This window comes from Hirundo rustica, chromosome 9 (genome assembly GCF_015227805.2).
Source record: "Hirundo rustica isolate bHirRus1 chromosome 9, bHirRus1.pri.v3, whole genome shotgun sequence".
NCBI lineage: Eukaryota > Metazoa > Chordata > Aves > Passeriformes > Hirundinidae > Hirundo > Hirundo rustica.
This window is the reverse complement of record NC_053458.1, coordinates 14,367,285-14,390,768: the sequence shown is the minus strand read 5'-3', so window position 1 is coordinate 14,390,768 and position 23,484 is coordinate 14,367,285. Positions and strand designations below refer to the sequence as shown.

At 40.1% G+C, this 23,484-nt stretch overlaps 2 protein-coding genes across 6 annotated transcripts in view; one reads left to right on the top strand and one right to left on the bottom strand.

The window, feature by feature from the left end:
* The window catches only part of DNAI3 (dynein axonemal intermediate chain 3), a 27,260-nt gene extending 19,385 nt beyond the window's left edge, over positions 1-7,875 (bottom strand). Inside the window, exons 1-3 of the mRNA XM_040072706.1 lie at positions 7,847-7,875; positions 2,210-2,293; positions 1,931-1,969 (exon numbers count right to left, since the gene is read on the bottom strand). Of these exons, the coding sequence (XP_039928640.1) occupies positions 1,931-1,969; positions 2,210-2,279 (109 nt within the window). The 5' untranslated portion in view covers positions 2,280-2,293; positions 7,847-7,875. The remainder of the gene's footprint in view (positions 1-1,930; positions 1,970-2,209; positions 2,294-7,846) is intronic.
* On the top strand, positions 3,199-23,484 carry MCOLN3 (mucolipin TRP cation channel 3). Of its 5 annotated transcripts, none has more exons than XM_040072704.2 (14): positions 3,199-3,301; positions 11,023-11,252; positions 13,041-13,208; positions 13,756-13,909; positions 14,380-14,464; positions 14,545-14,641; positions 15,247-15,346; positions 17,211-17,323; positions 17,401-17,550; positions 19,479-19,580; positions 19,692-19,814; positions 20,347-20,553; positions 20,919-21,048; positions 22,227-23,484. In XM_040072704.2, exons 2-14 carry the CDS (start codon positions 11,025-11,027, stop codon positions 22,244-22,246), a joined length of 1,677 nt encoding a protein of 558 aa, XP_039928638.1. In that variant the 5' UTR covers positions 3,199-3,301; positions 11,023-11,024; the 3' UTR covers positions 22,247-23,484. The 5 variants fall into 5 exon arrangements, 4 of the variants coding, with proteins under 4 accessions (XP_039928638.1, XP_039928639.1, XP_039928637.1 ...); XM_040072705.2 differs by lacking the exon at positions 3,199-3,301 and adding an exon at positions 8,184-8,203; XM_040072703.1 differs by lacking the exon at positions 3,199-3,301 and adding an exon at positions 9,153-9,241.

Sequence of the window (23,484 nt, the reverse complement as noted above, 5' to 3'; positions counted from 1 at the left end):
GCCATCAGTTCACTTTCATCACAAGCTGTAATCAATATTGCATGATTTTCCTTTTAGATATCTTAGAGACTTCCAGGATTTCTGTGTGGATGCTTCCAAAAAATACAAAATCATACGGATGTTGATTGGGAAAGACCTCCAAGTCATCTGGTGTTCAAACTCACTGTTGCTAACACCAGACCTCAAAAATCCCACCCAGGAATAATGGTTGGTTTAGACATTATTGTTTGTAACAGTAAGCTTTTATGCTACTGTTTTTTAAATGCTGAATCATGTATACAGCCTTGTGCACAAATGCTAATGCTGAAGAAAATCCTTTTAAAGGGGGATCTAGGTTTCACTGCCAAATGAAACAATACAAGCATGCATTAAAGTTAAGCAAGAATACAATGGACATCACCACAAGAAGAAACAGATACTCTAAGTGCATTTTTTTCAATGTTCTATTGCTATAAGCCCAAGGCAAAAACAAAGTAATGATCAGAATTAAAATACACTTTTCAGTCTAAAGAACTAAAGTTCTATATTGCAGAATATTATTTTAAACAGAATCTATAATATAAGGAGCTGATACTGGAGTTCTTACATTATAAACATTTTTATTGGATGCTCTTGTCCAGTAAAAAATGTGTAACATCTGATCATAGGCTTCACATTGTTTTTCTATTAGTAAATTGTACCTCTATCATTTCTAACAGTCAGCAGCTCTTAGTGCTACAAGAACTCCACAAAGGACCAAGAAATTCAAAGGAAGAAGTAAAGAACACTTGCAGGCCTAAGGAGTGCATGCATGGAGTTTAAATCTCACACCGGCAGTGTTTGCTTACACCAGTGTTTTCTCCTGCTTTCAGCAACAGGTTCCTAGCAGCAGTTTAGCTGTTAGAGCTCTAACTTTATTTGCCAGTAGGTGGAGGTACAATTCTCTCTTACTATCTCCTGGAACACTGAAAATTAAATTTTTAAAGTACCACTTCAATCACCTGAGGGATCACTTTTTGTGCATTTTCATGAACTGCAGCTTAGCCATTTTGGTGATACTAACTAGAGAACAATTTTCACCCAATGCTCTTAGGATTATGGAGGAAAACAAGTGATTTACAGTTTCTTTTAAAATTACCTAGTTTGTGTATTCCTTGTTTGCCACACTGTTTTATCTTTTAACAATAAAAGCTGTATTGTTACAAGCCAATTAATAAGATAACCCTTTGGACTGTTCCTGTAAAGCATAGATAAATTTTACTTTGATATCAATTTAAGTTATATCTGAGGAATAATTGCACAAATTGGGTCAGAAGAAAAATACAACCAGAAATACGGAAAATAACAAACCATTGGAAATAATTTGGTGTCTAAGAAAAAAAGGAATATATTAAATTTGTATAATTGCATACTTTTAGCCCTTAACTATGCCCATGCTTAAAACTGAAATTTACTTGCACATAAGCCAAACTGTGACTTTTAAATGGTTAATTTTTTCCCCCCCAAAAAAAGCTAATCAACATAAATCAGTATCTATGATTAAAAACCACAAATGATATGCTAAAGTAATCTTCTCATGAAATTTAATAATTGTTTGACAAAGATCAAAGATCATGAATTATATTTTAAAAATCATGTTTTTCTTTCAATTGCTAAATTATTTCTGAATGCAAAGATTTTATACCCTATAATTTTGTCATGATGCTTTTTTATTTCCTCTTATTCCAACTCCTCTCAAACCAAGAAAAAAACCTCTTCATACCTATTTCCTGCTGCACTGCCTGCTACTCAGAGAGCCACTGTAATCACTGTGATATCTGTGTTTCTTAATAGTTTCTATTTTTCCCATTAATTAAAAAAAAAAATCTTTATATTCCCCTGCACTGAAGTTTCAAAATGCTTTGAGTATTCCAGAACTACTACTTTAAAGCTCAGTCATCATAGCACTTACCAATACTGGCCATAGAAAGATCAACTTCATCCTTTTTACCTGAAATATAATGACATGATGTTATCAGTACTCTTGGTTACAGAACTATAAGAAGTAATTTTATCTCTCTGTTATTTATATAAAATAGCATATTCTAATTGGTCTCATGTTTTTTTAATACATGGGGCCAAAATAATTAAGGTAGATCTCATGTGAGCCCAGATTGCTGCTTGTTTCATTGTTGCTGTACCTTACATACCGAGCTGTGTTCCTTTCCACAATTCCTTAGCTTTGCTTTACCTTTTTGTTTCTTTGGTGTTGTTTTCGGACCTTTCAAGGTGGTCTTGCTGGATTTGAGATTTTCTGACATTTTTTCAGATTTCTCTAGAGAAAGATACGTATCATCAATAATTTTAAATAGACAACAATAGAATGCACCATGTATGAGTGAAAATTTGGTACATGATTTTATGTAGCTTATCACTGTAGCAATATTTTCATATGCAGCTAAAGGTATGTATCAGTTTTAAATCATTAGCTGTATTTTCATATCATGTGTAATAGATGGAAAAACTTCTTTTGTTCAGGGCGTGTAAAAATGAGCACTGATTGTCCAAAATAGTGACAGATTAAAATAGGATAGAGGTTACCCTTACTGAAAGCTAAGGACCTGAGGTAGTGGGAAGAGCATAGGTGAAAATTCAATAGTTATAAATGTTTGTTCCAGTGTTTGTAATTGTAAATCATTACTCAGCTGAACAAAGCATTTCTATTTCCATTTTATTTTTCAGGGTAGCTCTGCAGAGGACAAACTTTGGAAGATGTTTGCCTAATTAAATGTAGCAACCACACAGCAGGAGATGATATTGTATAGAAGGCTACTCCCATTTCATTTGCTCTCCTTCATCCCAATATCTGGAGAAGGATTAGAACGGTGGTGCAGGACAGACTCAGTTCCATGGCAAGAAGAAATGCAGTTCAGCCTGCCCTCTGCTCAGGCTGGACAGCACCATCATGTGGGAGGTGCTCCCATAGCAGCCGATGGAACAACTAAATCAGCATGGCCCAAATCCTCTTACAAGTGTTAAAATTGTTTGATGTTAGTATTGAAGAGCCAGAGGCGTTCAGATGGGATAAGAACACTTTGTTTGTGTCCTCCCTCTACCATGTTCACACTTTAAGTCTGTAAACTGACTGGGAGAGGAACCACTTTTTAAATGTCTGCAGAACACCTACAGTATTTGGGCGCTGTTACAATTTTACCACTAACAAGAGGAAAGTTGATGCAGATAGGAGAGAAAGAGATGGCACCTTCTGGTGACCTCTTACAGGAGCTCGTCTGCTTGTGCATGTGAACAGCACATTTACTGTCAAGATGCTTAAGGTGAAAAGGTGAGTTTATAAAAGAAATGTTTTATCTTTAGGGTTTCCTTATGAACAGCCTAAAAATAGTGAGTGCTAAAACAAACATGCTGTGGCCTGTGTGTTTGCAATTTCAGTGGCATACCCAGACTGAAAAATAATGTTTTATTGTTCTGTAACACATTTCTCAAATACTCCAGAAGCAAGCAATATAATCTTAGCTTCTGATCTAAATTTTAGTATGGACATGGTCATTGATGGCAAGATGTAGGTTATGGATTATAGCCTAATGAGCAGCTGAGGTTTGGGATACATGTTGGTCTCCTGTGAATTCAAGGTAAATTGTGGTTTTGGCTTTAATGTGAGCAGTCAGACACTCTTATTACAGTTTTCTTTCTTTCTTTCTTTTTCATTCCAATCAAAGTATAAAAATATACTCTATAATTCCTCAGACTCTTTTCTGCACCATACTGGATCTAGCAGATCACAGGTGGCAGGCTGCATCCATGGCCTGTTAGTGTACTTCTCTCTTGCTTAATCTCTCTTGATTATGGCAAATGCAGTCCCCTTCATTAATCTGTCTGAAGAATGGTAGAAAATTAATCTTCTGCTTCTTCCAAAAAGCAATGATGATACCAATGCAAGAAAAATTAACATTTCAGAATTCTGAAACTTTTACTGAGCATGGGATGATGTTTTTAAAACCCCTCCCCAATCATATATAATGAATCTAAGGAGAAAGTTGGGAGTTTTTTCTGCCCTCATTCTCACAGTCTTTTTGTCAAGTACAGGAGTAGAAACACTGTTAATATAGTTCTGTGTAACAGTCAATATATTTTCATTTATATAATTTTTTTTATATACGTATTTTTAATATATTTTCTTACATACATATAATCTTTCAAAGGAGCCTTTACAATATGCTTAGCTTATAGTTGTGAAATACTTAGGCCTACCTCACTGAGAGTGCATATCAATTCAGACAGTCAAGAGACACTACTTTTTCCTTATTTAAGAAGGAAAGCTGTGCAAAGCTGTTTCTTATCTATCTTCTTGTATATTTTACATATAAAAATTGTGACCCATTTTGTAAATGGTTTCTGTGACAATTCTAATTTGAAACCAACCTTTATGCCTCTGTATAAGAGAGACAGCCCTCCAGGATAGGAGGTGAGGACAGCTGGCGTAGAAATTAGTTGAAGGACAATATGAACCATCTCATATATATATTCCAGTCACAATGTCTCACTTCACCATTTCATAATTATGCACTGCAACAAAGCTACTTCGGAAATTTTGAGTGAGTTCCTCTGAGTATCCTAAATTCTAAGTCACATGAATGGAGGAAGCACTGAGAAGGCTGACGTAAGTCACATCCTATGTTTAGTAAAATAACTTGCAAATAAAAACATCCCTTTCCTTCCAGCTGATTTCAAGTATATTTTACCCATAGAAACAGTTAAAATTTTTGAAAATGGTGTCCCAGCAATCAGATCCTCCTCCTTCACTGAAAGGATGATGTCTAGAGGTATATGCAGCACTGTAGAGAGAAGGGCCGTGGTGGTGAAGATGGTGTCAGTGCCTGGTATGTGTATTTGCACTTGTTACTACAAAGTGCCCCTGCTTAAGGGTTGCAGATGAACAGAGCAGTCCGTGGGACTGTTCCTGCTTCCCTCTGGGATGCACAGGACCTCCCAGCTGGAAAGCAGATAGAAAATTACAAACTACTTATCTTCTTCTACAACATCCCCAATACCGTATCGTCCCTGCCCCTCTGTTATCCTGTGGCCATATGATTGTCAGTGGTCAGGAAACAGGGAAAGCCTGCCGAGAAAGCGAAGGCAGAGCTTCCAGAAGCTTCTCTGGAAGCATAACCAGGCCCACAGCCTGGTTTTAACAGCCATTTACAGAGCCTATATGCAAAGTTGGTTTTTCTACAGGAATATGCTAACCTCCAAGTGCTCCCTTCAGGAAACACACACACTGAGAACTTTTAAATATATATTGAGGAGCAGGACTTTGCACCTTACCTCTTCCAAAAAAACCTATAAAATAACAAAAATCCTGGTATGTAAGTTAAAAGCTATTATTTTCAGTAGTTAGACCTCTTTGTTCAGGGGTTTGCTTTTTCCCCCTAAATTTTTATACAAAATACTAAATCCTATCAAGAAAGCCAGAAAAAAGTCAGTCTATATTAGTGGACTGTCTGAAAATGTGAACAAAAAGATTAATTTTTTACCCTATAGTAAGTTCCTATTCTCTTAGGGATATGTCTATACTGCTTGTTTAAAAAGGACTTGTCAAGGCACATACAAATGTATTATGCCTTTCCATTATGTTTGTAAAAATTCATGATTCTGTGATTCACAAGAGGTTGGAAACAACATTTAAATTAACACAATTTGAAAATTTAGGAGCACAAAATCTATATAAAATAATAGCTTTTGAAAATCAATTGTCATAAATAGTGCCATGAATTTTATTTTTTAGAAGTAAGTAATATTTATATTTCATTAACTATGTTCAGTCTAATTTTTCAGCAGTTTTTCAGTGGAACACAGAGTTACAATATGTAATTGCCAAAACCTTGGTAAATATTTGACAACTTTAACATTTTATAGCCTAGTTTGTTTACAGATGGGTCTAATTTTTTGAACATTAGGCTTAAGAGAAAAAATAAGATCAGAGTGTTCTCCTAATCATTTAATGTACTGAAACATTTACAGCCATAAACAAATCCGTGAAGTTGCTAGGTACTGCAAAAGGCAAAAACTAATTAGCTATCAGTTCTACAGAAGATGCTGTCTGATCTGGGGACAAAGAATGATTCATTAGTTGCCTAATTGAATGATTTAAGGTCAAATTTGTGTGCATTACTATTTTAGGACTGCAATTTACTATAATTTGGAATGACAGAAGAATTGGCTGCATGTCCATTTTACAAAAGCACGACAAGGAAAGCATCAAAACCATGTGCTAATTGCTTTTTTTGTTGTATCACTAGCAAGCTAAAAAATACATTACTGTTGGTAAACATTTACGAACTTGTTAAAAATGCCATCTTGAAAGTACTTTGTCTCTCCAGAAATTCACATAGAATGTTGCCTTTAATTCATTTTATTCTATTTTGCTCTACACAAAGAGCAAGTAATATAAAATTATTTAAAAAGTATTAATAATCCTTGTGTATATTTGGACACAACTTCATTGTATAAATTGTAGGGAGTAAAGCTGAAGTTCTGGCAACTGCCAAATCATTTCAGCATATAAATAGTTCAGTTGGAATGTACCTGGTTTCACACTTACAACGTTTTATTAAATCAGGCTTACGTGAACCTGATGTTGATTTTGTTATTTGATAGAAACCAGTAGGTGTAGTTACAGTATCTGGGATCATAAGTACAATATATGTAAAATTAGGTTAAAAATTAATAAGAAAGCCATTAGAGAACAAAATGGAAAACTTAATTAGAATGTTGGTTAATACTGTGTTCTGGTTCCCTCCTTTCTTTTACTCAAATAGAAATAGATTAAAATTGGGAAATGTGTAACAAGGATTATTGAAGACATAGAACATATTTTGTACAGGGAATAAACCAGGATTATCTTTAGCCTGTAAATTATATGATAGAAGTCAGTGAAATCAAAAGAGACACAGAGAAAGTGACCAGGAGATGCTTATTCATGGTCCTAACACGAGATCGAGCTGGCATCACATGAGCTTGTGGATGTGGAACAAACAACTGGGAACAAACAACAGGACTGCAAAGTGTTTCATTGCACAATAAGTGTGTGAATTATGGAATATACTGCCTGTGGAGAGGACAGCTGCCAGAAGCACACAATTTCAGAATGTAAGAGGGCAAACTGACAGATGAAAACTTGAGGGCTACTAAAAATAATGATAATACATCTGGCTATAGAAATTAAACCACAAATCCAACAAGAGAAGGGTGCAAAGGGAGGAAATACAGTTTTACTATTATCTTGCCCAGACAGAACTTCTGGCATGAGCCAGTACAGCTGATATAGGTTATTAAAACAGTGTAACAATTTGGTTGGTACTTAAAAAGTTACTAAGTATGATACAGAAGTTGTCATAACGTGGTCCTGCCAGGAACCAAACAGTAACATATGTTGCATTGTCATGACTTTTGAAACAGAAATGCTATATTGTAAAAATTTACATTATATAAGACTTCTTTAAGCAGAGGGAAGAAAAATAATCATCTCGTCTTAGAAATGTGAGATCTGGGTCGCTGGAACAAGATCGTGTGTGGAGACGGGGAACGGGGTGTGGATTTGCGGGAATTTACAGCATCCCGGGGGGCGCGGCGGGGCTGGGCAGTGTTTGCGGCCCTGGTCTCTTCCCCAGCCCCGCTCCAGCCTTCGGCACGGCCCCTCAGGGGCATCGAGGAAGGCGCTGCCGCCTCGGGCCCGCCGGCAGTGCCGAGGGAAGAGGCGGCGGAGGCGGCTCGGCCTCCCGGGGCAGTCGCGGCTGTGCCCCGCCGAGTCGGGCTTCTTTCACCGCTTCCACAGCGCGGCCGGCTCCCCTTCGTGCCCTTTGTCCCCTACCTGCGCGGCCGCGGCCCCGGCCCGGCGCGTCCCCGGCGGCGTGTGGTTGTCGTGGCGACGGGGCCAGCCGTGATTGACGGCTGGGACAGGCAATCAGCGCCCCGCTCTGCAAACCCGCCCCCGCGGACGCAGCCGGCAGGGACGCGCCAGACAAGAACTACTTGTCCCAGCATGCTGTGCGCGGGAGCCGCGCAGCCGGCGGGGCTCTGTGGCGCCGGGCATGATGGGATCTGTAGGCGACAGCGGCGGCTGTCCTCTGCAGCCAGGCCACCCGCGCACCCCAGCCCAGGCATCGCCTCGGTGTTTGCCGGGCAGTGCTGAGGCTGTCTCCCGCTGAGATTGAGGAGATTCGATGCGGTTGGTTAATATGAAGATTTTTAGTCTGTGTCTTTTGTTTTTTGGATGCATAAAAATAATTATTTTTGCCTTGTTGCCATGTAAAACATAGGAGCCCAGGAATATCTTTCTCTCCATGCGGACACCCAGTACTGGTCCTTGGTGCCACTCCGAGGTCCATCCGCATCTTCTTATGACAAGCAGGAGGGTTCCTTCTGTCTTCCGTGTCAATCTGTACTGCCAGAAATTTCCCTTTCTCAAAATGCCTGCTCCTCTCCTTGTTTGGGTCTTGGCCTTATTTTACCTTCTCCTTTTATACCAGTGTTCAGAGCGGTACTTGCAGCAAAATTAGGCAGCTGAAGACTGTGCACAGTTAGAACCGAATGTGTGTCCTCTTGTCAGGCAGCAATGCCAAAGGGATCATTTCTGCAGTGCAGTGGGACTGGCACAGACCCAAGGCAGGACTCTTGTTCAGTTAATAATTTTAATAGCTTAATTGTGTGTAAATGGAATGACTTAAGAATATCCACTGTTACAACTAGCTGCCCTTCATAACTACAGTTGTGTGACCTGAAAGGCATTTTGGGGACCTTTGTTGTTTGGTTGTTTTTTTTTTTTTTTTTTTTTTTTTTTTTTTACGACGCGTGCGAGACAGCTCTTTGTAACATAAACATTACTTCCCCTGGTGGAGAAGCCGCCCAGGTCAATAAATCTGGTGCCGGCATTACCATCCTATAGGAAGTGTATTACAGCGCGGAGAGCCGCCCGTCACGTGCGGCAGGAGGGAGATGAGCAGCGCAAGGTGTCGGAGGCCGCGAGTGTGGTGTGCACAGCACGGCACAGCCCCGCATAGCCAAGCCTAGCCCGGCGGGGCACGGCCCAGCCCCGGGGCCGGGCGGGCTGGCGGAGGCCGCGGCTCTCCCGCCCAGCCGAGCGGAGCCGAGAGGGAGCGGAGGCGGCTGCGGGCACCGCGCTGCGGGCACCGGGCTCGCTCGGCCGCCCCGCGGCGGCAGCAGCCCCCGGAGGCCGGGCAGCGGGAGGAGCGGTCACGGCTGGCAGGTACGCGGGAGCCTTTAGCTGCGGGGGAGAGGGGGCGGGGGTGCACCCTCGGCCCGCAGCCTTCGCTTTCGGGGTGCCACGGTAAAGGGGCGCCGAGCCCGGCGGGGGCAGCGGGTGCCGCGCTCCGGCCCGGCCGGGGCTGGCGATGCGATGCAGGCGGCTCCCGCGTCGGCCCCCGTGCCATCCGCAAGGCTGCGGCAGCCCGCGGGCGGCAGGCGGCTGGCAAGGGGAGGGCGGCTGAGGGAAGGGCCCGGCCCGGCCCGGCCCGGCCCGGCCCGGCCCGCTGTGACTGCCCCGGCTGCCGAGAGCCCGGCTCGGGGTGCGGGGGAGCACGGCGCTGCGCCTGTGGGAACGGCGCCTCAAGCCCACCGTGAGGGCCGCAAGTGTGGTGGGGTTTTTTGTTGGTTTATTTGTTTGTTTGTTTGTCTTTTTAATCCAGCGCAGATATTGACAGGACTATTGCGGTAGCAGAGTAGGGCTTAATTTTAGAAATGCTGGATCAGCTGTGAGAAAGATGAGTGGAAACCACAGCAGGCTGTACTCTATCCTGCAGGACAGTGGAAGGCAGATAAAACAGGAGCTGAACTTTTTTTTCGGCCTCTGTATGGGCCTGCCTGTTTTCTTAGTGTTACATTGCTGACTCAAAATTTTTCTGCTTTCCCAGACAATTGGGGAAATTGAAGGTCTCAATTCATATCTGAAACAGACTGTTGTTCTGCTGCGTGCAGGGGCTGCTGGAGGAGACCAGATATGACTGGACATTTGTAAAAATCAATCATGATGATTATTTTTTGAGTTATATACAAAACTATTCTTACGGGAATTAAAAATAAACTGTCTAATAAGGTACACCTTTATTCACAGCCGAAGGTGTCTTCACTGTTCTTAATGTCATCAATCTTTTATCTGAAATAAATATTCCCGGCTAGTTTTTAATTATTTTATAAAGCATTTTTTAAATGTTTGGGAGGCAGTGAATTTAGTAACATATCAAAATGTAAACATGCTGAATACTATGCAGAGTAATGTCTCAAAATGTATTTATAAGGTATCTAATCTTTATCTAATCTTTTCCTCTCATGCTGAACTCAAATGTGAGCCTCTTTGGCTAATCATGATTCAATTACCTCATGATCTTTTTGTTTGGTTCATCATCGCTGGTGGTTTGCATTGGGTCTTTTATGGCAAAAGAAAAAGCCATAATCCTGCCAAATGACAAGTTAATGCTCTCAGGTAATTTATCTGAATTGCAATTTGTCATGCTCCATCTCCATTTCCAAGAGTGAACCATGCTAATAGTAGCGTATAAGAAAACTGCTGTCTCTCTTGAAAATTCCATTTCTTTCAGGGACTGGACATAGGCTTGTAGGTGTCGGGGAAATGCTAGCTACGGCAGTAGAAACTTTTTTCAGAAGAGTGAATGCTCATGAGAGGCTTTTGGTGCTCTTCTTGAGTCAGGATGTCTTGCATGTATGCTGTTGTTGTCAAGTGAGAGAGGAAGAAGTTTTCAGGAAGTGACCCTGTCATTCCAAATGGACAGAAATTCCACTATTGAATAAATGTCCTGGCAGCCTAACTGCAAATCTAAAAACTTGTCCATATTTTTCTTGGAGTTCTGCAGAATGTGTGCAATAATAAGAAGTCTGAAATTCAGTATAAAGTGTAAGTGCCTTTCACAGAAGATAAATGCCTTTGGAGTCCCAGTAGTTAGTGCAGACTGATCTGCTACTATATTGATGCTTGCATGTTTTTCAACTGACAAGGATCACTTTTCTTTTCAGAAATGGAAAATCCTGAAGTGTCTGTGAGCAGCTGCAGTGCACAGGACGATGAAAACCTTTGCAGCTACAAACGACACTCATCAGTATCACAGGAGGGGCTTTTGGAAGACCAGCTTAGAAGGAAGTTAAAATTTTTCTTCATGAACCCATGTGAGAAATTTTGGGCCCGGGGCAGAAAGCCATGGAAACTTGGGATTCAGTTACTCAAAATAGTAATGGTTACAGTTCAGGTGAGTATGTATGAAGCAAGGACTCAGCCTATGGGCAGTCAAATGAAAGCAGGTAACATGATATTCGTGTTGTGGTGCAGAGAAAGGGAAAGGATAGATTGCAAAATTATCTTATTTGCATATATGTAGCTCAGATCTCAGGTGGCATAATGTTCTCCTTAAATCATGGACTCAAAAAAGTAGCCTTCCAGGAGTACAAGGGAAAGGAACTATGTTTAACGGCTCAATTTGGCTTTTTACTTTACTTTTTTTTTTTTCTTTGCCATTTTTCCCCCCAAAGGTTGGAAACCCTACACATCTGTTACCCCATTACCTGCTTCACTGTCATGTCAGAGAAGCAAAAGTAGTTTCTGTTTCGATATCACAGTGATGAGAACCGAAACTGGTGACTTTTTCATGATGTTCGCTTGTATCTTGCATATGGCATACAAACTCTTCAATTGAGAAAACCCCTCAGAAATTCTTCCTCACTCTTCCTCTCACCCAGCCTTGCACCACAGATTTCATGTGACACATTTATCTGCTGCTCAAAGCACAATTGTTTGTGTCGAAGCTCTGTGGTTAAGGCAGAGGAAAGTTTTCATAAAACCTTTCTAAGGCCTCAGATGATCCTTCAGAGTTGCCCACATGTGATTTCCCTTTATGGTCATGCCAGTGCTATACAGGTATAGAAAAGAATATTTTCTTTCCATTTGCATGAATGATGGCACAAACTGCAGAAATACGAGTTCTCCTGCTGTGCATCTGGCAGCATGTTTGTGTCTCTTACTGTTTCATTTTTAAATGTGTCATCATTCGCTGATTGCCATCTCTCCCGTTTTGCAACTAAAAGTAAAATTTGATGATGGAAGAATCCAAATAAGAAAGAAACTAATGCTGATTTAGTATTTTCAGAGAAAATCTGCCTGTAGGTCATTCAGTCTGAGCAGTGTTGGTTTGCTGGTGTATTCCTGTGTGCTGAGCATGCTGAGCTTGCCTACAGAGCATTTCAGTATCTCTGTAACTGAGTTACCCTTATCAAAACCTGCATATCCAGTTTGCACCATGGCCATAAAACTAATCTGTAGACTACTGATTCAGACTTATCTCTGATGAGTATTTTCACAATACATCTGACACTAGATTTGAAACAATAGTCAAGAGAACAGTGAGCTTCCAGAAACAGTACATCATGTACTTCTAGAAACCTTTTCCAATCTGGATAGTAGCTAACAGAGTTTTGTGCTCACTTTTCATGAACGCTTGCAATATACATTTTTTTTTACCAGCTTCAGGTGTTACCTTGTTACAAGCACAGCTTTGGTGAGTTATTCTCAAAGCGCTTTTCACTGAAACTTGATTGAGAGATGTTTGTTTTCCTGAGTTGTCCTCAATTTCCCTTTTGTGCACTGGAGTAAGGACTTCAAAGTGGGTCTTGTTATGTCTAGTCCTGCCTTTTTGGCTGAGGAACAATGATATTCCCCCAGGGAAAATCAATTGATGCCAGGCCAAACTAACAAAGCACATGTAACAGTATATAGGGAGTTTGAACCTGAGATGGTATAATTTTCTTTGTAAAAATGCCGGTCCTTGGCCAAGATGCTGTAAACATGTTAAAGGCACATTCCTGAAGCCCACTGTTTCCTTAAAGTCAAAATTTCATTTGACCAGCTGTGGAATGGAGTGTCCTGCATGTAATTTCCATGTCTGCCAGTAAGAGAAAAGACTGGCCACTCATAAAACAGGGTTCATATGTTAATCCAGAAGCCAACTTCGTCTTTGAACAGGAAATATAAATATCTTTTTCAGCTGGTGGTTTTTGGATTGAGCAATCAAATGGTGGTTGCCTTCAAAGAAGAGAACACTGTTGCATTCAAACATCTTTTCTTGAAAGGATATATGGACAGAATGGATGATACCTATGCTGTATACACACAAAGAGATGTCTATGACCAGATATTCTTTGCAATAAACCAGGTAGGGATTGTTGCTGCAATATGTAAAATATATATGATCTTTATCTGGGCATCTTTTTTAAAATTGTACTTCTGTGTCAATTGCTTAAGGCTAAGACACCAGGTCGTTTAGGTTTTCTGTCATTGCTGAACACTATAGTGTGGTAACATCCTTAATCAGTGTATTAGTTCTACACGAAAAGCATTCATTGGATCTGAGCCAGAATTCTTTGCAAGTAACAAATTAGGCTTTCTAGTAAGGATTGTAAACTGAAAAACATAATACGCAAAAAGGTATTTAGATCCAAATCCTGTACTTAGTGTTTTTGTCAAATACCTTAAAATATTTGAGGACTCAGCTGTTGTATGGTTTACGTTTAACAGTTCACCTTTTAAATAAGAGAGGGGTTATAATCCATCCAAACACTTCTTGTTTGCTTTGGTTTGTTGTGTTTGTTTGTTGGTTTTGGTTTTGTTGTTGTTTTTGTTTGTTTGTTTGTTTTTTTCCTCCCCTCAGAGACTAACAGTTTTATTGCTATTTAAGTTGGTTTGTTTGTTTTGAACTTTAGTACCTCCAGCTGCCCAACATCTCTGTTGGAAATCATGCTTATGAGAAGAGGGGAGCAGAAGAGACACCTCTGGCTGTTTGTCAGCAGTTCTACAAGCGAGGCATCATCTGTCCTGGAAATGACACCTTTGATATAGACCCAGAGATTGTGACTGGTGATGAACCTAATCTATTTTATCAGTTCTTTGGGAGGACAGGACCTACATTTTTGATAAATTCTTTAAAAACTTTACAGTATGGTATAGTCTTATCACATGATCTATATTGAACTTACTACCAGCTCAAACTGGTAAGAAAAGTTCTGTGTAACTAACTTCTAGCCCTCACCTCCAACGTCTAATGCCACAAAGAAGTGATGAGCCTTTAGCATGATGACCATTTAATACAAGTATTTGGGGCTAATTTTCAGTAGTGTTCCCTGTGAATTCATGATGAATAACTTGGCTGGTGTTCAAGGAGGCCAGTGTATCTGTCAGTTGGCTTCTCAGATGACTCCTCACTCAAGTGTGCTATCTTGTCTGGTGTAGCCAACAGCTCATAACAGCCTCGGGAGTGGGACAGGCAGATTACAGTTAAAGAACCTGATAATCCATGAGATATTGTTGTGAGTCCTTATCCATTCCAGACTGCTTGTACATCGAGCCAACGACTTCATTACACAACACAACAATGGGAAAGCACAATTTGAATTTCACTCTGGATTTCCCCAGGTGAGGAGGAATGAACACCTCCTGTGTTGGGGTACTGGTGCATTTTCCCTGTGTAAGGCTAACCTGAAGCTCTGTTGCAGACTGGTGGCGGTGCAGCTCATGTTCAATCTGAAGGCAATCAACCTCCAGACCGTTCGTCACCACGAGCTCCCCGACTGTTACGATTTCACTCTGCGGGTATGTGGAAGCATGCCACATCTTTCTGTTCAAAACCAGAAAATTACTTGCTGGTTTACTACACACAGTCAGCAAAGGTATTTTCTGAAAAGTGTTGAGTACCACTGGGTCAGTGGTGCCTGGATTGCTCTGTTATGGCTTAGTGTACCCTGTAAATAACCAGCAGTTGTCACTGCGGGAGGTTAAGCTTTGAGTGCTCCTGATGTGGTCCTGAAGTGCTTGCTTGGCTTACAGCCACTTGTGCTCTAACACATCTGAAGTATAATGGAAGTGTAAATCTCTTCTCTTTAGAGAGATGCTCCTGGGAAAGGTTGTTTTCAGATCATAGAGCAATGAAAATGTAGTTTACAAGTATTTCACCTAGTAACTAGTTGATCAAACAATATATGGCAAATACATGATTCAGCAGATTTGTCTTTCATTTTGACAGCATTTATTTGAAGATACTGGAACTAGTTTAAGCTTAGAAAAGTTTTGTAACTTCTCCCTTAGGAGAATTATTCTGCATCATTATGCAGGCTTAGCAATACAGTGGGCAACAGGTGTCATTGTTTAACTTTATAAAGACATGCACCTTTTTTCATTTGTTTTTGTTTTTAATACAGATTGTGTTTGATAATAAAGCACACAGTGGAAGAATTAAAATAAGTCTAGACAATGACATAGCAATCAGGGAATGTAAAGACTGGCACGTCTCTGGATCAAGTAAGTGACATAAATGTGTTCAAATTATCATGCTGAAATTTTGTCCACTAGTACAATGTTTGTTAACCTTTTTCTTTATGAAAAGGTGAGGCACCATTGACATACAATCTCTATCTAGTATGTGCACTCTAAATCTGTTTTTCTAGGAAGTTGTTGTTCTTCAGCCTCTGACCTGAAAACCTGGGAATCCAGCCACACCATTACTTTCTGTAGCAGTTCTCAAGGCTTGTATCATTGATGATGTCAAGCCAAATTTTTTCCATGCCTCACTGTGCATCCTTCTGTCTTTCGCCTCTGAATTACGCTGCTCATTTCTTAACGCAGAGTTGTGACCTGTTCTAGCACCAGGCAACAGGACACATGATAGCGGTGGAAAGTTGAAGCTGATTTACTCTTATTTCAGGACTTAGCACCAGGAAAGATAAGGAAGCATTGTTGCTAAGGCTTGCTGGAGTGGAATGGCTAAAAACACTTCTTATTGTTGCTTAAATGCCATTTGCTGTGTATTTGGCTATAACTGAGGTGCACGGGATGGTTAAATTTCTTATATAGTGACTGACAAGAATGAACCACCTTTGTTGGCAGATATTTGGCCTGGTCAAAACATCATCTTTTTTCATTAGCAGAAATCTCTTTGATAGTCGGAAGCTTTCCAGGACTTTTAGATTCCACTTCACAGTAGGATGAACCAAGTCCTTCTTTCTACTTCGCCACTTTCTCTGTTGCTATGCCTGTGTTAGGGAACGAAGAGCTGGTAGAGAAGTAGGATAGCCGGTGTTTATATAAAGATCCAGACTGAAATTAACTACCGGGGACCGGACGAAGCGCATCCCGGAGCTCCGCGCCCGTGCCCTGGGTTGGCGGCTGCCGTGCCAGCGGCGCCCAGCAGGCGGCGCTGCCGGGGCCGCTCCCGCCCGCCGCAAGGGGACGCTGGTGCCCGAGCGTGGCCGCGGCTCTCCTCGAGCCCCCGAGCCCCTCCTCCGTCCAGGTCTGAAATCCCGGGAAACGCGCACGGGTAATGCCTGCAGCTGCACAATAACAGCTTCTTCCTGCTCTGCGCTACGTGGCAGAAACCACTTAAATGGCAGCAGTGTAACAAGTGCACTGGGTGGGCTTTTTTTGAGTAGTGCAATTCGTGAAGTCAACTAGAATTTCAGCAGCCCATTTTGTAGAATTGGTGCGTGTTCTTGCAAATTTAGCATTTATTTGTTGGATATATTTTTCTCAAACCATCATCTTTTAGCATTAAAAATCTAGTCCTTCCACCATATCACTTATTTTCAGCTGTATGGTAGGTATAAAAACAAACAAACAGATTTGCTGCAGTATTTAACATTAGATGATCAAGAATGTGAATTTTAGTAACATAAGAGATGGAGAACTTGTGTCTAACTCAACGTTGATCTCGACTAGCTGAGCAATAGTACAAGTTATCTGCACTGCCCTAGGACAGAAAAACTGATTGTCAAACATTGGTCTGAAAGAGAAGATACGTATTATAAAGTTCCTAGGATTTTAAAAAAAAAAAAAAATCTGAGCAGCTCTATGACTCCAAAGGCCATTCCAATCCCTGTAAAATGATTAACTCTCACCTATAATCCTGTAGGGCTGTAAGAAGCACTCACACTCTGGTATGTTTTTGATGTGGTATCAACCCTCCTAAATTTACTGAAATGGTATCTGTAGTGTATCTGCACTTGTGCCTCTCATAAAATATGTCAGATAAACTTTTGTGGGGAAAAAATGCTAAGATTTTTCTTAATCTAGCTGTATAAATATAGTTGACATCAAAACTTGATTTTCACTTCAATAATGGTCAACAAGAATAAATGCACTATAAACATGTACAGTTTTGTTCTTGCAGTACAGAAGAACACTCATTACATGATGATCTTCGATGCTTTTGTCATCTTGACTTGCCTGGCTTCATTGATCCTTTGCACACGATCAGTGATTAAAGGAATTTGGCTCCAAAGGGTGGGTACAGCTCCTTCTTTGGAAAGCCTTGTCATGTATAAGCCTGATTAACTGTTTTCCTTGCTTCTTTCCCCTAGGAATTTGTAAGCTTTTTCCTATATTATTATAAGAAGGAAGTATCTTTCAGTGATCAAATGGAATTTGTCAATGGATGGTACATCCTGATTATGGTCAGCGATGTCCTAACTATTGTTGGATCAACTCTAAAGATGGAGATACAAGCTAAGGTAGGCTTTTCACACTGTCAGATGGAAGCAAAACTGTTTCTGTCCAACCTAGATTTAAATCTCTCAGAGGACTTAGGCTGGCTGTACTTGCTTCTGAGTGGCGTGACATTTTAAAACTCTATCTTCTCCTCCAGAAATGCAGCTCATGCATGTCGTTTCCAGTAGCAAGATTTTAAAACTCCAAACACTCTCTATTATAGTGCTGAATTATCTTTGCTCCCTGTGACTCTGAGGAATAAAATGTAGTTCATCTCTGAAAGTTCGACTGTTGACTTCCTCCCTTCCTCACTTATATTTGCTCATTTGATTAATTTTTTCAAATTTAGCATTTAGCTTTTGGACTCTGTTTACAAGTGTTTCTTAAATAACATTTTGCTGCTTTCCCAGCTTCTGTTTTCCAGCGTGTACATAACAGTCAGCCACAGCAGGTTCTGGGCTTTCACTTTCTAAAATAAACTTGATATGGACAAAACTCAAAACTTGTAGAACATTGCATTTTACAGAATTAGGGAAGAAAAATTATTAAAATATGCTTTCCTGAAGCATTCTGATATTCAAATAATATTGTTCTTCACAAAATCTGTAGCAGTCTTTGAAGTGTGAAATTGCAACATAGTGGACTTTGGACAGTAGTGATGAAAGGATGAGTCTGAAATCCATCTGCTGACAGCTCAACTATCACAAACACCCTGTACAAATTGCCCTGTCTCACCGTAGGACCTATAAACTCACTGGGAGTAGAAAGAAGCTGTGAGGAAGTTGGCTAAGATAAGATGTAGCTTCATCCTGCTTTGGGAGAAGCAAAGAAGAGAACAAGATTGGAATAAGATCTTGTCTTTGGGATTCCTGTATCTTATATTAAAAATACATCTATTTATATGTGTAAGAGTATTTTACTAGAACTCCTCTCTACAGGTACATTTCATTCCATTTTACAAGTCTTGTGGACCATAATAACAAGGTCTTGTTCCATGTTACTGTATGAAAGTGGTTGAATAACAAGTTCACATTAAAGTATCCTAAATTAGTTTCTTGTCAAGCTCTGAATGAATTATGCTGATGGGAAATATTATTCAATATCCATTGCCAATATCTATTATTTATGTTTTATTCTTAGGAGAATAGAAACAGAAATTAAAAACTTCAAATAAGCTGTCACGTTCCAGTCTTTGTGTCCATGTCAGAGTAGAGCTGCAGTTCAGGATCAGAGTACATACTAATTTGGATGAAAACAGGCCAGTATCTATAGGTAGAAAAAACAGCAAAGTGCTCGTAGATATAAGTTCTATATAGAATTCATTAGAAGCTCATTAGTCTTCTCCTTGATAGCTTTATATAGCTCATAGTGTCCAACTACATAGCAAGATCCTCCTGAGTATTTATCTGAGCAATGCTGACAAGTCAACGCTAATTTTTGCAAAGAGCTTTTCCTACATACTTGAAGAACTTTCTTTGTTCTGTGTCATGTTTACACTGTCCATTGGGGTGCAGTGCAGAAGTTCCTAAGATGCTCGGAGTTATTTGTCAATGCAGATTCCCGAAGCAGTTGTTGCAAGTCTTGGAAGCATCATAAAAATGTTTGCAGAGCCACTGCAGATCTTGGTGAGCTGGGTGCAAAGGAGATGTCTCTGCTTCTGCAGTGCACTAGCCTTGCAAATAAAGCTCATCTTGTTCGAATCTGTTTTACAAATGGCCATGTGTAAAGGCATTTCATGAGTTGCACTTGAAAGTGCTCCTGCTCTTTCGTGGGATCTCTCTAATGTATATTGCCTCAAGTTAATTTCTTATTTCGAGAGTTTGCCAAAGGAAACATGTTTCTTAACAAATCTTTGTAGTAATGGGAGTCCTAATTTAAAACCTGTCAGTTGTTACAATATTTATTTTTTCTTTTCTTACTTTTTTTGCTTCTTCTCTTGCTTTTTTTTCAGAGTCTGACAAGTTACGATGTCTGCAGCATACTCCTTGGAATATCCACTATGCTTGTGTGGCTTGGAGTCATTCGCTACCTAGGTTTCTTTCAGAAGTATAATGTAAGGATCTCCTGGGATCTTCATATTGTTGGTATTTATTCTGTTTGTTGCTATAAGAGGACTGGAAGAAGTATCTGGTTGCATTCTAACTGTTTGCATTGCTTTGTGCAGCTTCTCATCCTAACACTGCGAGCAGCGTTACCCAACGTAATGAGGTTCTGCTGTTGTGCTGCTATGATCTACCTGGGCTATTGTTTCTGTGGATGGATTGTACTGGGACCATATCATGTGAAGGTAATGTTCTGACCACGAGAAAAGACAACTTGAATAACAGAATGAGAGATTACCACTGTTGTTTTCTAGTTCTCCATGTCAAGGCTTCCCTTAATGTAAAAATAGTGCATCTTCAACATGATGCTGCTCTGTTTGAGGAGTCTGACTTCCATGACTCAATCAGACTTTCCTCAAGTTATGAAAGCTTCAAGTCAGAAGTGGAAGCTGCCATGACTCCCAATCACATGCTGATATTTTAAGAAATAATTTCCATTTTGCAGAACACTGGTATCAGACTAAAACTTTGGAGACTTATATGCTTATCCCTCTTAAAAGAGAAATTTTCTTATCTGAATGGAATGCACACGTGTATAGGAGGCAATAAACTTTGCTTGTACCTCAGATGTTTTACTGTTTGCACCTTGTCATCCCCTGGGTGTAGTAAGAGCTCTGAGGCAGTCAGTCATCAGTGGTGTATGTTCTCCATGTTAGGAACAGTCTTTGTATCCAAATGGAGCAGTGACATGTCCTTGTCTCCTTCTCTCCTCTCTAGTTTCGCACTCTCAACATGGTTTCAGAATGCCTTTTTTCGTTGATCAATGGAGACGATATGTTTGCCACCTTTGCACAAATGCAGCAGAAAAGTTACTTGGTTTGGTTATTCAGTAGGATCTATCTCTACTCCTTCATCAGTCTGTTCATCTACATGGTGCTGAGTCTCTTCATTGCACTCATTACAGATACATATGAAACAGTCAAGGTAAGCACAAACTGTTCATTTGGAATAACAGTGCAAGGGTGGTGCTAGCAAAACTCTCATCTTCCTCAATATTTTAACTTGCAGTGCATGCCAATCTAAAGAATAAGTATAATTACTATTTTTGAGGGTCCAAAGTGATGACAGGAGAGTTTTTAATCCCTCTCTACTTTCTTTTTCTTAAAAAGTCTGTTTTCTGCTCCAATGGAAGCTAAATATCTAAATATCTAAAAAGCAGTATTTTCACATTAGGTTCTGTGAATCTTTTGTTTTCAGACTTGAGCAGTGTCTTGAAAGTGGTCTAGGAAGAATTTGGGTTATTCTCGGTTTTAGCCTTGTTAAAGATTTAACCAAGTATCAATTTTTAGCACTACCAGCAAGATGGCTTTCCTGAGACAGAACTTCGGAGATTTATATCTCAGTGCAAAGACTCGCCAAGCTCTGGGAAGTACAGGTTAGAGGAGGAAAGTTCTGCGTCTCTCTTCTGTTGTTGTAATGGTATGTATCTATATTAAAATTATCTATTAAGGTATATGCAAAAAATGCTAAAAATGTCCCTGGTACAATGTTTATGAAAAGCATTTAAATTTTGGGGGAAGTTGTATGTGTGGGGGAAACCCACACAAAAATCCCAAACTATTTCTAATTAACATAGCACTTCAGCAAAATGTCTGCAGCCAACAAATTTCTTAGGAAATGTGAGGGAACTTCCAAATTAAGAATCACTTAACATGTGAAAAATTATACAGAAAGTAAGATAGTATTTACAGTAACTTGGGAACCCCATATGTGTAATGTGTAAGCATCAACATTTCCTGTACTCACTGCAGCAGGCAGGAGTTAGAGAACTCATTCAGTGTTCTCTTACCCACTTTTTAATCACACCTTGTGCAGGTAACAGGCCTGAAACTTGGGGGAAAAAAATCAGCTTGTCAATGTTTTAAGACGGCATGCAGTTTAAGATACTATCACAGCACTTGGAAAGCATTGCCTAACTTCCATTATGGAGAGAAAATGCTTCAGTTATTTGAAGTTGCGTTTCTTCAGGAATACTGATGGCAGGATATGTGGTTTATATTTAACCTGGCTGGCAGCAAGTCAGAGTCTTCCTTGCTGAAGAGCCTTTTGGTGGGGGAGCTGAAATATATTCGCTGTTTGATTAAAAAGATCAAAAGTGCAACTCCTTGGTATTGGGCTTTTCTGGAGGGCTGTACTGTTATATGCCTGATAAAACATATTTATGAGAGGGAGGAGACGGGGCCATATTTTGGAGCAAGGAGATGACAGAGCCTGCTGAGAGCCAGCCCCTGTTCTGACCGAGTGTCTTACTGGAGATAAAAGTGTGGGATGAAACAGAGCAGGGCATCTTGCTCCTGGGTAAAGGGCATGGGCATGTTAATATTTCCTCTTCTGTACACACCTCTCAGTTTAACCAGACAAGAAAGCCAGCGTAGGATGGGACAGGGTGAGGATGTAATTATTTTCCTACTGGCTGTGCAGTGGGGATCAGGCATCTAGGAGAGCAGTCTTGTGTTTAAAATGTTTTCTGGTGGTTCACAGCAGTTTCTTGTCAATGGATGTCAAATTATTAATAGTTCAGTTGCATTTTTAAGTCTCCTTGTATGGTGAAACTATTATTTTGATGCATGACAACTTCCCCCTCCTCTCTTGTACAGGTTGTAGTGAGCGTATTTAATGGATTATGGGAGCGTATCCTGGAGGCTTTAAAGCTTCACACATTGCAAGAACTGGACAATAGAGCTGGTGGAAAACCTTATCTCTGAAGACTTAGTTTGCTTTTCTCAAAAACAGTATAAGCCTGCGGCAGAAGTTTATGCTAAACTTTTACAGACTTTTTGATTAGACATTCACTGCTGTTTCAGGGGCCTTGGGGATGGTTTTTATTAGTTTTATTCTATTTGTTTCCTCAGTTAAATTGTGATAGAATGCAAAGGGCATAAAAACCTGTCTGTGTTCAGAGACTTGGCTAGATTGTAAAAGTAGAATATAAATATAGTAACTTTCAACTATAAATAGAACTAGTGCTGGACAATTTCAGCTTTGAATACCAACCTAGCCCTCAGTACCGCAGGCATTATCTGTCTAAGGCTGACCTGTTACTGAATGAATGAAAATTCACTAGACCCCTCAGCATTTTTTGTTTATTTGCACTCACAGAAAAAATAAATACTATGAAATTTGCTGTAATTTATTTCTGGAGTGATTACAGTGAGTTCATACACAAGCCACTCAAATATAGCTGAAAGCATAAAATAAATATTTCTTTAAACACAAGTACCACTGGATGTAAGTGGAAATCTCTTCTCAGAGAGGCTGGGATATGCCAGGCTGAACTGAAATTTGAGGGATAAGCTGAGAGGAGAAATGTTCTCATGTATCAAGCACTGGGCAGGGTCAGTTACAGTGCTTAACAGTGTTTGGATCTTACATTTTTAAAGGAAAAATCAGACAAAAACCATTTCAAAATACCTATTTTTTTAAAATTTGAAATCTTCCTCTGGCGTGCAAGTCTGTAGACTTGAAGTCTAAGTTAAAGACACAGGAGATATGTCTCTGAGAGTCTCATATCTCCACACTTTAGAAACTGGAGGTTTCCTAGCAACCTAATAACCTGCTAGTGTCAGTGGCTGGCTGAAACATTTGCTCTTATAAAAGTTCAGTTTTGACAACTTAGTTTATATTCTTTGTTGATTGTGATACTATTTAATGAATGCCTTATTTTCTATGGTCTATTCACTCTGAGAGCAGAATAGAAAACTAAAGGGAAGCGTATTTTAGAGAACTCGCATTTGTGAACAGCATTGCTGTAGCTGTGTGTGACAATGTATAGTGCTGCAGAGGACACTAAACATGTTCTGTCTGAATGCTTACACATTGTAAATGTGCTACAATAAACACTTACAGCTGCAGTAA

What these genes read in the sequence shown, in the direction of transcription:
- MCOLN3 (XM_040072702.2), top strand. An exon ending in AAGGAATTTGGCTCCAAAGG is followed by an intron (nt 17,324 to 17,400) that starts GTGGGTACAGCT and finishes TCTTTCCCCTAG; the next exon opens with GAATTTGTAAGCTTTTTCCT. An exon ending in GTTTCTTTCAGAAGTATAAT is followed by an intron (nt 19,581 to 19,691) that starts GTAAGGATCTCC and finishes TGCTTTGTGCAG; the next exon opens with CTTCTCATCCTAACACTGCG.